The sequence below is a fragment of the Vipera ursinii genome (genome assembly GCF_947247035.1).
Source record: "Vipera ursinii genome assembly, chromosome: 7".
Lineage (NCBI taxonomy): Eukaryota > Metazoa > Chordata > Lepidosauria > Squamata > Viperidae > Vipera > Vipera ursinii.
This window is the reverse complement of record NC_139521.1, coordinates 40322630-40336396: the sequence shown is the minus strand read 5'-3', so window position 1 is coordinate 40336396 and position 13767 is coordinate 40322630. Positions and strand designations below refer to the sequence as shown.

The 13767-nt window shown below is 36.8% G+C and overlaps 1 protein-coding gene across 2 annotated transcripts in view; it reads right to left on the bottom strand.

Moving 5' to 3' along the window:
- Positions 1-267: 267 nt before the first annotated feature.
- The window catches only part of AFG2A (AFG2 AAA ATPase homolog A), a 162985-nt gene continuing 149485 nt past the window's right edge, over positions 268-13767 (bottom strand). For both annotated transcript variants that reach the window (XM_083367360.1, XM_083367361.1), the window contains exon 16: positions 268-2221. In XM_083367360.1, the coding sequence (XP_083223486.1) occupies positions 2045-2221 (177 nt within the window). In that variant the 3' untranslated portion in view covers positions 268-2044. The remainder of the gene's footprint in view (positions 2222-13767) is intronic.

Sequence of the window (13767 nt, the reverse complement as noted above, 5' to 3'; positions counted from 1 at the left end):
GGGCGAAAGCCCTAATAAACAGGCATATACATAGAATGAAGGCTATTGCTAAGCACATTGGTTTGTGCTTAAATTGTAAGCCGCCCTGAGTCTTCAGAGAAGGGCGGGATATAAATGGGATTAAAATAAAAAAATAAAATAAAATAAAAATTTGTATCCCAGTTTTTTGGTTTTGGTGAGCATTCAAAGTAAATAAAATTCAATTTTTTTTAACAAGTTAAAAATGTGGATTTGAATTAGTAATAAAATACCATCCAATAATTGAAAGCCTGCGATAAAACTTTATTAAAACATAAAAGAGTTTGGGATATAGAAGAGCATATTTAGTTGTATAACTATAAAAAACTTCAAGAATACCTGATCAAACTGTATGTTTCAATATATTTCTGAAACAGAAGCTGACAACTTGCATATGTATAACATTAAAATATATGAAATTTGCATACAACTCCGTATGATGGTTTGAAAGGTCATTTATGAACAAAGCATTGTATATCTTTGGCAGTTAAACTTAAAAAATAAAAAAGTTACAAAAATTAATTTTGTAGTGCTTTTTTTCTTGATGAAATCAAGATAGAAAATTTGTCTAATTGCTAGAAGTCTGGATAATTTACATAATAATTTTTATTTATTATTGTATTTATTTATACCCCATCTTTGTTACTTTGATAAATAACTCAAGGCAGCTAATGTAACTAATATTGTTTCCTCCTCCTATTTTCCCCAAAACAATAACCCTGCGAGGTTATTGGGTTCAGAGAGTGACTTGCCCAAAGTCACCTAGTTGACTTTCAGAATTAGAACTCACAATCTCTTAATTTCTAGGCAGGTGCCTTAATCACCTGACTAAATTGGTTCTTTATTATATTTAAAACAATATCCGGAAAAGGGATCTAGAAATTACTGTCTAAGTAGTGTAATCATTGGGGAAACAGTAGTAAGCATTATTTTGAAAATACTGTCAAGGATCTGGAAGAACAAATCTTTCAAGGAGAAAGATTATCAGTACATGTAAAAACAAACAACTTTATTTGGCATACGTTTTGGTAAGCAGCAGCTATCCCTAATACAGTTGAATAATCTTGAAAAAACTAACAGACTATGTCTATTTTCTTCCACAGACTAGCAAAGATTTTGTACACCCCCATCTTCAGTATGATAGATTAGAATTCAATGTTTTCCAAACATTTTTTAAACAATGTGTAGAGCCATCTTATGGAATAATAACTTATTAAAGAACTAGAAAGGCAGAAAAAAATTGCAGAGACATTACACGAATAGTTTAGAAAGTCATTTAAAACTAATTCTTTGAATTGGTTTAAAACATTATCTGAAACTAGGTATGATCCATAAGTTCATTGGTGATACCAATTTTTTATACTGGGAAAAAAAGAAAGAATTATAAAGAGCAGGGGTGTCAAACTGCCGGCCTGTGGGCTGGTTGTATCATGCAGAGGTCGCGCCTACCCAGGTCCGGCAATGCAAAAAAAGTCGCAATATGTCACAACACGTCACGTGACATGGCGAGTTTGACACCCATGATATAGAGCTCCAAAACAATCTTTATAAACTGCAGAAGAATAGAAATTAAATCAAATGTTAAAATCCACTTTTAAACTGATATAATTTGAGAAAAGGCATTTGGTGGAGAGCCAAAAAACCAACTTGTACTCTGTACATGACAGCTCTGAAAAAACTAAGGTAATTTAGATTATAAGAAACCTTTAGTTAGTGATAGTGACGATGGGGTAATGAATGAGTGCTGCTACGGCAAAGTTGTAGTACTATAGTGTTATCAAAGTGAAAAGCCTAGGATTTTGAGTGACTCCTCTCCTCTTTTGGCATGATGATGCACTATCATGGTGTGCTTTAGATGTTTCAATCATGCTTTCACACAGTTCTCAAGTTTATTTTTACTCAAAACACTTCATTTTTTATTCAAAAATTATTAATAAAATTCATTTTACATATCTGAATTGAAAGAACATATTTCTTTGAAAAAAAATAAATCAAGTTGTGTACTATATGTTCATTAATCACTTTCTCACAGTGAATGCAATCCACTCCTCTGCTGATACTCTTCATAAAATTTCTGTAGGGAATCTGGAATTCTAGGAGTCACAACAGCCAAAGCTTGTTGAAAATGCTCCTTCATGATATTTTTGGCCTCAATATCTTCTTGAAGCGCAAGAAGAGCAGCTTCTCTACAAACTGCAGTTATCTGAAAAAGAAAAACACAGATTACTTTTTTAAAAAAAAATTGTTGGAATAATTTGCTGAGAATTAAATGCAGGAAAGTCACACATGTAACAGAAGGCCATCTTTTGGCCTATTTTTGTGAACATCAGTAGAGTTCAGCTGCAATAATATTCAACAAATAATTAGAACAGCAACGCACTCTGCTATCAGAGTTCCATATGCCACAACTTTTATGTATCCAAAATAAACATATGTCAGATATTTAGTTAAAAACCTGAGCAGAACACAATCCTAAATGTTCAAAAAATAAGTGAAAAATGAAATTAACCCAGGATGTAATAGTGACTTTCTTGTTTAAAATCTACCTGTGTAACACTCTCACACTCCAAAGCAATATGAGAGAATTGGTTGGTTAAGAAATAGGAAATATAAATAACTAACTAAACAAATAAACAAATAATTAAAATTCAAAGAAGAAAAAAGGCTAGAATCTTCAAGGTGACTTTAAAAGTTCAGGAAGCAGCCTCATGAAAGCTTCCTTCCAAAGGTACATTACTGCTGTGAAAAGCATCAGTGGAATGAGTGACTATTATTTCAGTGTAGGAGAGAAAACAGTGATTGATACTGACTGCACCCTTATGGGCGTAAAAGAAAACGCCAGTTTGAAATGCATTTGTGTCAGCTGTTCAATGTTTGTTCCTTGTTTGTTCACTTGCTGAAAGAGTTACACTGCTTACGCCGGAGTAATGGCTGCCAAAATTGTTTAGGAGCTTTCTAGGGGATTTAGCATGTGTTTAGGAAAGGCTTCTGAAAAGGGAGACATTTGGACGTCTTTGTCATGTTACTTACTATAATATTTCCGTTGGTTCTGATCAGCATTTTAATTCTTTACAGCCCACTGCAGATCATGAGAATGGAGGCAGGAGAAGGCAGGAGAAAAATTGTGCTCATCCTAATTCAAACTTTAAATTAAAACAAGTCTTATTTGCTTTAATTTAATTTGTTTTAATTTAAAGTTTGAACTAGGCTGCTATTGTTGTTTTTATGCTAAGTACCTGAGAGAGATAGTTCTGGTGCAAAATGTGCCAACTGATAATCAGCTATTGAGAAAATGTACCAGAAAACCAGTAATGGATCATTACAGATGCCACATGAAATCAGATTTGTGAACCTCTGCTAAAAATGCTATGGTAACTCTTCACTAGTTTGCAACAGCATTAAGGTATGGCAGAAAGAGGTTAAATGCAAATTTCAAGACAACATTCTAAACCAGAGTCACAAAGTAATAGGGCAGGAAGGAAGAATTAATATTTATCTATTTCAGTTTAAATTTAGTTAGTCATATCCTGCATGTAGTCACACATAATTAAAAATACTTTTCCTATTTGTTCAAATTCCCTAACCATATAAATCCAGGTCAACTGATAATACCTGTATCACATGTGATTGCCATGCACTTTGCCCTGAAAATGAACACAATTGTTTATAAATTGGGTGGATTTTTATAGTGAATTTTGAATGTTTTATGCTCATTGGAGTTGGGCAGCTAATAAATACAAAGGAATTAGTAAATATATAATCACTGTATCATACATGGATTACCATCTAACCTATGGGAGTGGTTTGAGGTTATTTGACTGAACTATGTAATATCATGTATAAATATTTTGCTCAATAACAGGGAACTTGAAAACACACGATGTAATCTGTTATTTCTGAAAGGAAAGTATGCCCCTTATTATGAATCTCTATCTTTTTGGTGCAATGTTGAACTCTGCTAATAGACTTATAAAGAAAAACCTAAGGTTTTTTTTTTTAAAAAAATACTTTGTAGAAAACAAAACAATATTTTTTTTACAAATTTATTTTAAATTACAAAAGTGAAAATTAAAGAAACAGCAATCTTATTTTGGATTCTCACACATCATTTGTGATTCTTCCTTCAACCATAGGTAACAGAATATTTGAAAGGGTTTTTTTTTTGCCAAAACCCAATTGTCACGAATATATAACAAAGGTGTCAGAACACCAATGAGGAATTGTCTATTTATTTTACTTAGTCCTAGGAGACTTTCTACCAATTTTGACTTCTGATTAATTTTAATATAGAGATTCTAACATTAGTATCTAGAGACAGGATTCAAGCAGCTGTAATTTCCCAGCTCCTATGTAGCCTATTTCATTCCATAAACCATAGGCTTATAGACAGAGGGCTAATTCAAAAATCAGCTAAAATGAATGGCCAATTCAAATGGCCTGAGTGAGGTCCGTTCAGCAGTTATTTCTTCTTTGTATCTGAAGTACTAGGGGAAAAAAACTTTAAAGAATCTTGAGAAAGAAAAGGAAAGCAATGAGCTTCTGTGTTAAAATCTTAGGTATTTTTGTTTTAAGTAGCTTTTTTAATGCATCGTCTGCCAAGAACACCTGTTGGCCATTGAATTTCGTCTGGCTGCAGCTGGGGCTGAATGTGTGTGTAGGAACTGGCAGCCTGCTAGGCTGGTCTTACATTGTGCCTCCTTTTCCATGCCTTTCTTTCAAATTTATCCCCTCCTCCCTGTAGATGGTTACAAGAGACTATGTGAGAAAGAGATTAGGGACCTGGAGCAGATTGGCATCCTGTGGTGGATAGTGAATAGTGCAAACTGTGGAGCTTTCCTGGAAGACAACTACCTGCAAGCGTAGGATATGCACCCTCCTAGGCGCTTCTAAAAGCAGGATTAGGGAGTGGGAACTCCAAGTTTCCCACTCAGCATGCAGGACTTTGAAAAGCTTCCAAAATGGAGGCCTTTTAAAAAGAAAAAAGGAAACCCCAAGAGTCAGATCTTTTAAAAAGCATTTACTCCTTTTCCCTAACCTTCTGATGCGCCACTCCTATTAAACCAGCCCTATGTGCCAGCTTAAATCATAAATAAGGCCAACTCACAAAGACCAAAAGGCAATCTAGCATAAAAATATTAAGGCCACCAAAAAAACCAGTAACTGCATTTTATGTCATTCACTACCTATGAAAAACTCTGAATAACAGAAAAAAATCAACTCTGATTGTTACACTTTTCTATTTCGAAATACTCTGCATATATAAATCTTGAATAGATTCTACTAATCTTAGTCTGACTCACAAATTAGCTTTTCCTCCCCTCAAGAATGAGCATATAAATAAAAACTCTAGTAAGTTAACACTTTCAAAGCAGCAGCAAAAGCATAACTGAGAATCAATAGCCAATTCTTTTTTTAGGAGTAATACACTTTTCTCCAAAAAGAAATTAATATGTAGAAAGAAAAAAAAGGGGGGAAGGGGAGAGAGAGAAGAAAAAGTTTATTTCATTTTTGAGTGGGGTTTTTTTCCTTCTTATTCTACCAGCATCCAAGAATTGATTTAGGAATGGTCCTATTAAGAAAAAGAGTTCATTTATCAAAACATGCATTGTTCTAAAATTATGTGTAAAATATCTGGGAAGAAAAAGTTTATACACAGTATCATTTATAAATCACGTCTTATACATAGTTATCATTATTCATGCTAGAAACAAACAATATTTACTAAAACCATATACCTTTCTATCTGCAGTGGTCACTGTAATTTACATTGAAAACTGCCCAGAACCATTTGGAAGTGAATGAATTATATATTAGTAATTTTTTTAAAGTTACTATATGAGGGACAATCCTTTTTCCCCATTGTGGACTATCCTGCTTACTTTTACAGAAGTTAGTTGGTTAGTACTTAGCCTCTGCAAGAAGGTAAGCCTTACAGGAATGGAAGCCTAATAGGACCGGAAGGCCATTCTCCTCTACAGAGCAAAAATAAGGAATTGCTTGCTGTGATCATTTAGGCATACAAAGCAAAAACTAGGATTTCACAGTTGCAAGTAATGTCTTTTCTTATCATGAGCAGCATAAAGGTGCTGGGGAAAAAACCCGTCATATTCCTTAATTGAAAATACAAATCAGAATTTAGCACATTAAATTCTCTCTCTCCGTTCATCCATATTTCAAATTCAGGGCTTCTATCTACCCAAGGAACTCAAGGCAATGAACAAAAATAAAACAATTTATGCAAATCCAATTTTAAAATTTGGGGTGGAGGCCTCTAAAATTAAATTAGCTCCATTAGCATCCAAACCTATATCCTCCCAAAAGGGTAATATTTGTTCATTTATTTATTAAATTTGTTTGCCGCCCATCTCACAACAAAGGTTGAGTCCGGGAGGAGGTTGATCCATAGGTTTAATTACAGAGATGGCACACCTCCAGGTCCCATAAAATGATGATGCTTTGTTGGTGGGACCAAGAACATGTGCACCCTGCCAAATCTAGTAAATAGGCAGAACTATCTGGTATACGCAGTCCCACAAGTAAGTTGGTCTTATGGCACCTTGAACTGCCCACTACAAGCCAACTCACATAGCACTGGTGTGACATGGGTGTTTTGTTGTGAGTCCAATATGTGTGTGTGTCACTGCATTTTGGAACAAGTAGAATTTCCAATTGATCTTCAAGGACAACACCACTGCAACAGTCAAACTGGATGGTGACTAAGGCATAAGTGACTAGAAACAGTTTTTCCCTATCGAGGAATTGGTGCAACTAGCATCAGAAGGATACCTAGAGTATCACCAGAGAAAGATAAACAATAATGCTAACCAGGCATAGGTAAAATCCTTTATTATGACTTATTTTGTGGCAATAAGAGTGATAAAGCAAGCTTACTTCTCTGTCCTCAGTAGGTCCACAGATGGTTAGGCAGAGGCCCTCTTATGAGTAACCAAGTTCCTTCTGAGGAAGCCCTTCTAGGCATCTGTGAAATAAAGTCACTTGGCTTTGCTCTAAGTTGGATATGAGCTAGACAGATCTTATGTAAGGTCCTATGTAAATGATTGAGGTGTATCTTAGTTTGATTATCTGGAAAAAAGCCCATAAGTTCTGAGATCAGAGTCCTTACTATTGTAAGTTCTGTCACCAGTGTCCTGGACCTATGTCTTTCCTAGTTGATTAAGGCCAGTGACTGAATCCAAGCAAAGGTCAATGCTGTTTTGCAAGAGTGCGTGGTGCTTCCTACTTTGAACAAAATGGTGGTATACTCCCTTTCAAAAGACTATACTTGAACCCAACAGTAATATGCAACTTTTGTCCAATCTCTAAGCTTTCTTTTTTACAGAGATTGTTGAGAGAGAGATAAGCACTCAGCTCCAGCAGGCCCTGGATGAAATAGATTAATTATGTCTTTTGAGCTGCAAAAAAACTTACAGCTAATCAACTGGCTACATCTCTTGATCACCATCTAGTGGTCATCTGGATTTCTGTAATCTAATTAATTATCATATATTGAAAAAAGAATGAAACCTGTGCTGTACCAACTTACTTGGAACTAATGCCTACATTTAACCACTGCAGTTCCAAAAGATTTAGAGAACACCAAGATAGAATAGGCTAATTTAAGGCCAATAATTTGTGCATCATTCTGAATGAATCGGTGCAGTTCTTGATTGAGTTCATAAATCCTGGGGAAAAATAATGTTACTTTTTATTTAATTTTATGGCAACTAGAATGCTGCTATGATCTACATTCCTGCAAGGATCAGTTAGAAAATCCCTGAAATTTATACAAGTTAAAACAAATGCAGTATTTTGTGTTTGTGTGCCTATGTGCATGCATAGTAGATCAGATAAACTGCCATTAAAAATAAAAAGAATTAAGATGCTGAGAAGTTAGAGGTAGCAATCATAAAGTGGCTTAAATTAAGTGAAAATTAAATGAAAAGAATATTTAGAATAAATACTTGCATATGCATGTCTTCATTGTGACTAAGTAACAATTTCAAAGCAGAGGCCCTAGGATAGCGATCAAACGGATTATACAGTTTCAGCTTGGCAAATATCTAGGATTTATTTAAATATTCATTTATATTGTACCTGGTTTAAGTATATTATTTCTTATGTTTTATACTGTTATAGACTCATATAGAATGTGTTTTAAGATTGATTTGAATTGGGAAGTGTAAATGTCAGTGAGATGAAGTCCTGACATTTTCAGGGCTATATGGACAACTCGGTAGTAAAAGTGCAAAAAGTCTCCTAAGTGATTATTTTAGTCATATCGTAACAAGGTATTTAGTAGTCATCAGTCATCATACCAATATTTTACTCTTTTTGTTGCAAAGCATTTAGTTTTTTTCAACCAAAGCATTAAAACTAAGTTTTGCTTTCTGAAAATAAAACATTTCTATTTAAGAGGCATGTGCCATCTGTTTTTACTTTAAAACTTAAACACGTTAGCTATATTTTAAAGATGCCTAACACTTAATTTCTGAAAGTAAAAAAGTCTAGAGTGATTCAATATTATTTTTTTAAAATTTTATTAAAGTAATAAACCAACTATTAACTAGGCTAAACTAATTGGTCATATTTACTATATTTAAACAAAGATAAAAAATAGTAATTGAAATTTTAGTTGGGAAACAAAGTTATTAATAAAATTATCAATTCTTAATTCTAATTCTAATGACATAAAAAAGATTAACTGAAGATTCCAAGCATTTGTTCTCTGCCCATAACCAATCTCTAAAGTGCATAATGTATAGGATTGCTAGTGAGCAGAATACTGAAGCAGTTCCTTGGAATCAACTGGTGTTTTAAAATTTCTGCTTAACTTAGAATCCAGCATCAACAGAAACAAGAGCTTGCAGCAATATTTGGTTTTTCACTGTATGGTTCTATTACTCTAAAATTCATGTTCTATATTTACATGTTTACAAATAGCCTTTTTTGACTGTCCCTGGAGAAAATATATTGACACTTGAATCATGTGCAAGTTGGATGAGACATTTCAGGCTTTTAATACATAATTCATCTGAGGATCTCTTCCATCTTCATGATCTTCCAGAAGGTACGTAAAAAGGTAGTTCAACCAAATCATGCAGTGATTTCATATAACCACTCTTCTGTAATTTTCATATAAAAGAGGTTTATATTTCCTGACTATGCTGCATAGTAAGTTTTCAAATAGCATACAAATTCATTTAATATCATAGACTCATGAAAGCAGAGATACCATATACAGAAACCTCTAGACTGATTAAAATTGCCATGAATATGACTAGAAAAGTGAGTACCAGATTTTATTGCAAGCCCAGAAAGATTAAAGATGTAATATAAGAAGCAACGAGGTGGTCACTGACCTCGAGCCAGACATCCTAGAATGTGAAGTGAAGTGGGCCTTAGAAAAACTGAGCAACAACAAAGCTAGTGGAGGTGACAGTATTTCAGCTGAGCTATTCAAAATCTTAAAAGACGATGCAGTAAAAGTGCTACACTCAATTTGCCAGCAAATTTGGAAAACTCAACAGTGGCCACAGGATTGGAAAAGATCAGTTTACATTCGAATTCCAAAGAAAGGCAGCGCCAAAGAATGTGCAAACTATCGCACCATTGCACTCATTTCACATGCTAGTAAAGTTATGCTTAAAATCCTACAAGCTAGACTCAAGCAGTATGTGGATCGAGAACTACCAGAAGTACAGGCAGGATTTCGAAGAGGCAGAGGAACTAGAGATCAAATTGCCAACATATGCTGGATCATGGAGAAAGCTAGAGTTCCAGAAAAACATCTACTTTTGCTTCACTGACTATGCTAAAGCCTTTGATTGTGTGGATCATAACAAACTGTGGCAAGTTCTTAAAGAGATGGGAGTACCAGACCATCTTATTTGTCTCTTGAGAAACCTATATGTGGGCCAAGAAGCAACAGTGAGAACTGGACACGGAACCACTGATTGGTTCAAAATTGGGAAAGGAGTCCGGCAAGGCTGTATACTGTCACCCTGCCTATTTAACTTATATGCAGAGCACATCATGAGAAAGGCAGGGCTAAATGAATCAAAAGTTGGAATTAAGATTGCCGGAAGAAATATCAACAACCTAAGATATGCAGATGATACCACTCTAATGGCAGAAAGTGAAGAACTAAAGAGCCTCGTGTTGCAGGTGAAGAAGGAGAGTGCAAAACCTGGGTTGAAACTTAACATTAAGAAAACCAAGATTATGGCATCCGGCCCTCTCAATTCCTGGCAAATAGTTGGGGAAGAAATGGAGGTAGTGACAGATTTTATTTTACTGGGCTCCAAGATCATTACAGATGGGGACTGCAGCCAAGAAATTAAAGACGCTTGCTCCTGGGGAGGAAAGCCATGGCAAATCTAGACAGCACACTAAAAAGCAGAGACATCACCCTGTCAACAAAAGTGCGTATAGTCAAGGCTATGGTTTTCCCAGTTGCAATGTATGGCAGTGAAAGTTGGACCATAAGAAAGGCTGAGCGCCAAAGAATTGAGGCCTTTGAACTATGGTGCTGGAGAAGACTCCTGTGAGTCCCTTGGACTGCAAGGCGATCAAACCGGTCAGTCCTAGAGGAGATCAACCCTGACTGCTCTTTAGAAGGCCAGATCCTGAAGTTGAAACTCAAATACTTTGGCCACCTAATGAGAAGGAAGGACTCACTGGAGAAGAGCCTAATGCTGGGAAAGATTGAGGGCAATAGAAGTAGGGGACGACAGAGAATGAGGTGTCTGGATGGAGTCACTGAAGCAGTAGGCGTGAGCTTAAATGGACTCCAGAAGATGGTAGAGGACAGGAAGGCCTGGAGGAACGTTGTCCATAGGGTCGCGATGGGTCGGACACGGCTTCGCAGCTAACAACAACAACAACAACATAAGAAGCAACAGATTGCTTCCAAAATCTGATGAATTATAAGGGAAGAGGATGTTTTATCCGTCTTACACATAAACATAATGATTTTCAGTTCATGGTTTCAAAAGTCACAATTCATAACTGACAAAGATTGAATATTGCACTAATAATGCACACTTGTCTGTTATTATGGCTCTAATATTAGGGTATGCATATTTGCCTTTGCTGTCAAATGTTATGAAGACATTCTAGCATTCAGGGAACACATTTTTTGTACAGATAGTAACTGCAGGAAACAACTTCAGATTATTTTCTTAACACTGGAAAGGCAACTTCATTCACTATGGTTATCCATAGTGTAGATGCTGATCATCCAAAAATGCTTAGAGATAGTTGGCAAACTTTAGGTTCAGAAGCAAACAGGATGTGAAAAGTCTCAGAATGCTTTCTGTTATCAAAATATTTGAGGAATTACATGTGAAAACCTGTGTTATTTAAATGTAAGTGTCAAGGACACAGAATGTTATCTCTAATACTATACTTCACATTGTCCATCAACAAACTGAACCTGATTTGAAAAGACAAGATACCTGAAACAACACAATAAATTACAACATTGCAAAATAACACATGTATTTTACTAAAGCAGATACAGTAAAAGTCAGTGATTATAATATCACTGGTTTATTTCATCTAGAATTATGACATTCTGAAAAATATTAGTATTTACTGATTAAAATTCTGCTGCCAATAGTTTATAAGAGAGCATCCTTACTTGTGGCAATTCTGCTCTGTCAGCTATGTGTGCATAAGCACACATATTAATTTCAGCTAGAATTGATAACAGCTTTGTAACAATATTTTATGACATTTCTTGCCACAGTTGTTAAGTGAATCAGTGCAGTTTTAAATTAGTAACATAGTTGTTAAGTGAATCTAGTTTCTCCACTGACTTTGCATATCAGAAGTCGCAAAAGGTGATCATATGACCTTGGGGCACTGCAATTTATGACAATTTATGAAGCATCTGAATTTTGATCAGGTGACCATGGGGATGATGCAACTGTCGTAAATATGAAAAATGGTCATAAGTGACTTTTTTCAGTGGCCTTGTAATTTTAAACAGTCACTAAACGAATGACTACCAGTATAGCTTAAGTCTGGTGAGATTTTGTCTCTTAGGTATAAGCAAATAAAGCCCTGGACTTATTTGGATTTCACTGTGTTGTCTTTGGCCTTGGACCTGGCACCAAAACTTGTGGCCATTTTCAGAATTATGCTGGCTGCACACATTCCTGCAGTCATGTGTTCCCATTTTGAGCACTTGTATCACTTTACCCCTGCAATTTACAGAACTGATTTTGGCCAATATGACACTATCAAAAATTTCTACATATAAATGGTAAATGCAAATAAATAGCCATGAGATTCAAAATACACCAACGCAAGTAGGGCAGCACAATGCGTTCCTCACTAGGATTGTTTGGAATAAATATCATAACAAAATATGTCTTCAGGTAGTTACAATTTAAATATACCTAATGCCAAGTAACTTAAAGTTAAAACTTAGTACCATATGTATATTGGTATCCATATAACACTTTTTTATGGGTAAATTCTTTAATGGGAAGTGGCAGATAATAATTCCAACGTCCCCAGGTTATTAGTTTAGTTTAGTTTAGTTTAGTTTTATTTGATTTCTATACCGCCCTTCTCCCTAGGGACTCAGGGCGGTTCACAGGGCATATATAAATAACAATACAAAAGTTAAAAGGATATTAAATCAGTGCCCGATTAAAAACAACAATAATAAATACTAAAAGTCAATTTAAAAACCCATATTCCCCCGTCAGGCCAGACCAGCTAATTCAAATAAGTGGGTCTTCAACCCGCGACGGAAGGATCGGAGGTCTGATGCCATCCGGAGCTCAACCGGCAGTTGGTTCCATAATGCCGGAGCGCACACAGAGAAGGCCCTCCCCCTGGGGGCCACCAGTCGACATTCCCTGACCGGAGGCACCCTGAGGAGGCCCTCTCTGTGGGCACGTACTGGGCAGAGGGAAGTTGACGCCGGCAGCAGGTGGTCCCCGAGGTAACCCGGACCCATGCCATGTAAGGACTTAAAGATCATAACTAGGACCTTGAACCTCACCCGGAAGACAACTGGTAGCCAATGCAGCTCGCGGAGCAAAGGTGTAACATGGGAGTACCGGGAAACTCCCAGGACAACTCTCGCGGCCGCATTCTGTACCAGTTGGAGCCTCCGAGTGGTCTTCAAGGGAAGCCCCATGTAGAGAGCGTTACAGTAGTCAAGGCGAGAGGTCACGAGCGCATGAGTGACCGTACACAGAGCATCCCGGTCCAGATAGGGCCGCAACTGGCGCACCAGGCGAACCTGGGCAAAAGCCCCCCTAGTCACGGCCACTATGTGGTCTTCCAGAGTAAGCCGTGAATCTAGGAGGACTCCCAAGTTGCACGCCCTATCCACGGGGGGTAAAAGCTCACCCCCCATAGAAAGAGATGGAACATTTTGGATGTCCCGGGATGCCGGAATGTACAGCCACTCAGTCTTGTCAGGGTTGAGTTGAAGTCTGTTCCTCCCCATCCAGACCCGAACCGCCTCCAGGCAACGAGACATCACAGCGAGGGCATCACTGGGGTGGTTTGGGGTAGAAAAGAAAAGTTGGGTATCATCGGCGTATTGATGATACCCAACTCCAAAACCACGAATGATCTCACCCAGCGGTTTCATATAGATGTTGAACAGGAGAGGCGAGAGAACCGACCCCTGAGGAACTCCACAAACGAGAGACCTAGGGGCCGATCTCTGCCCCCCTGCCAACACCGACTGCGAGCGTCCCAGGAGATAGGAGGAGAACCACT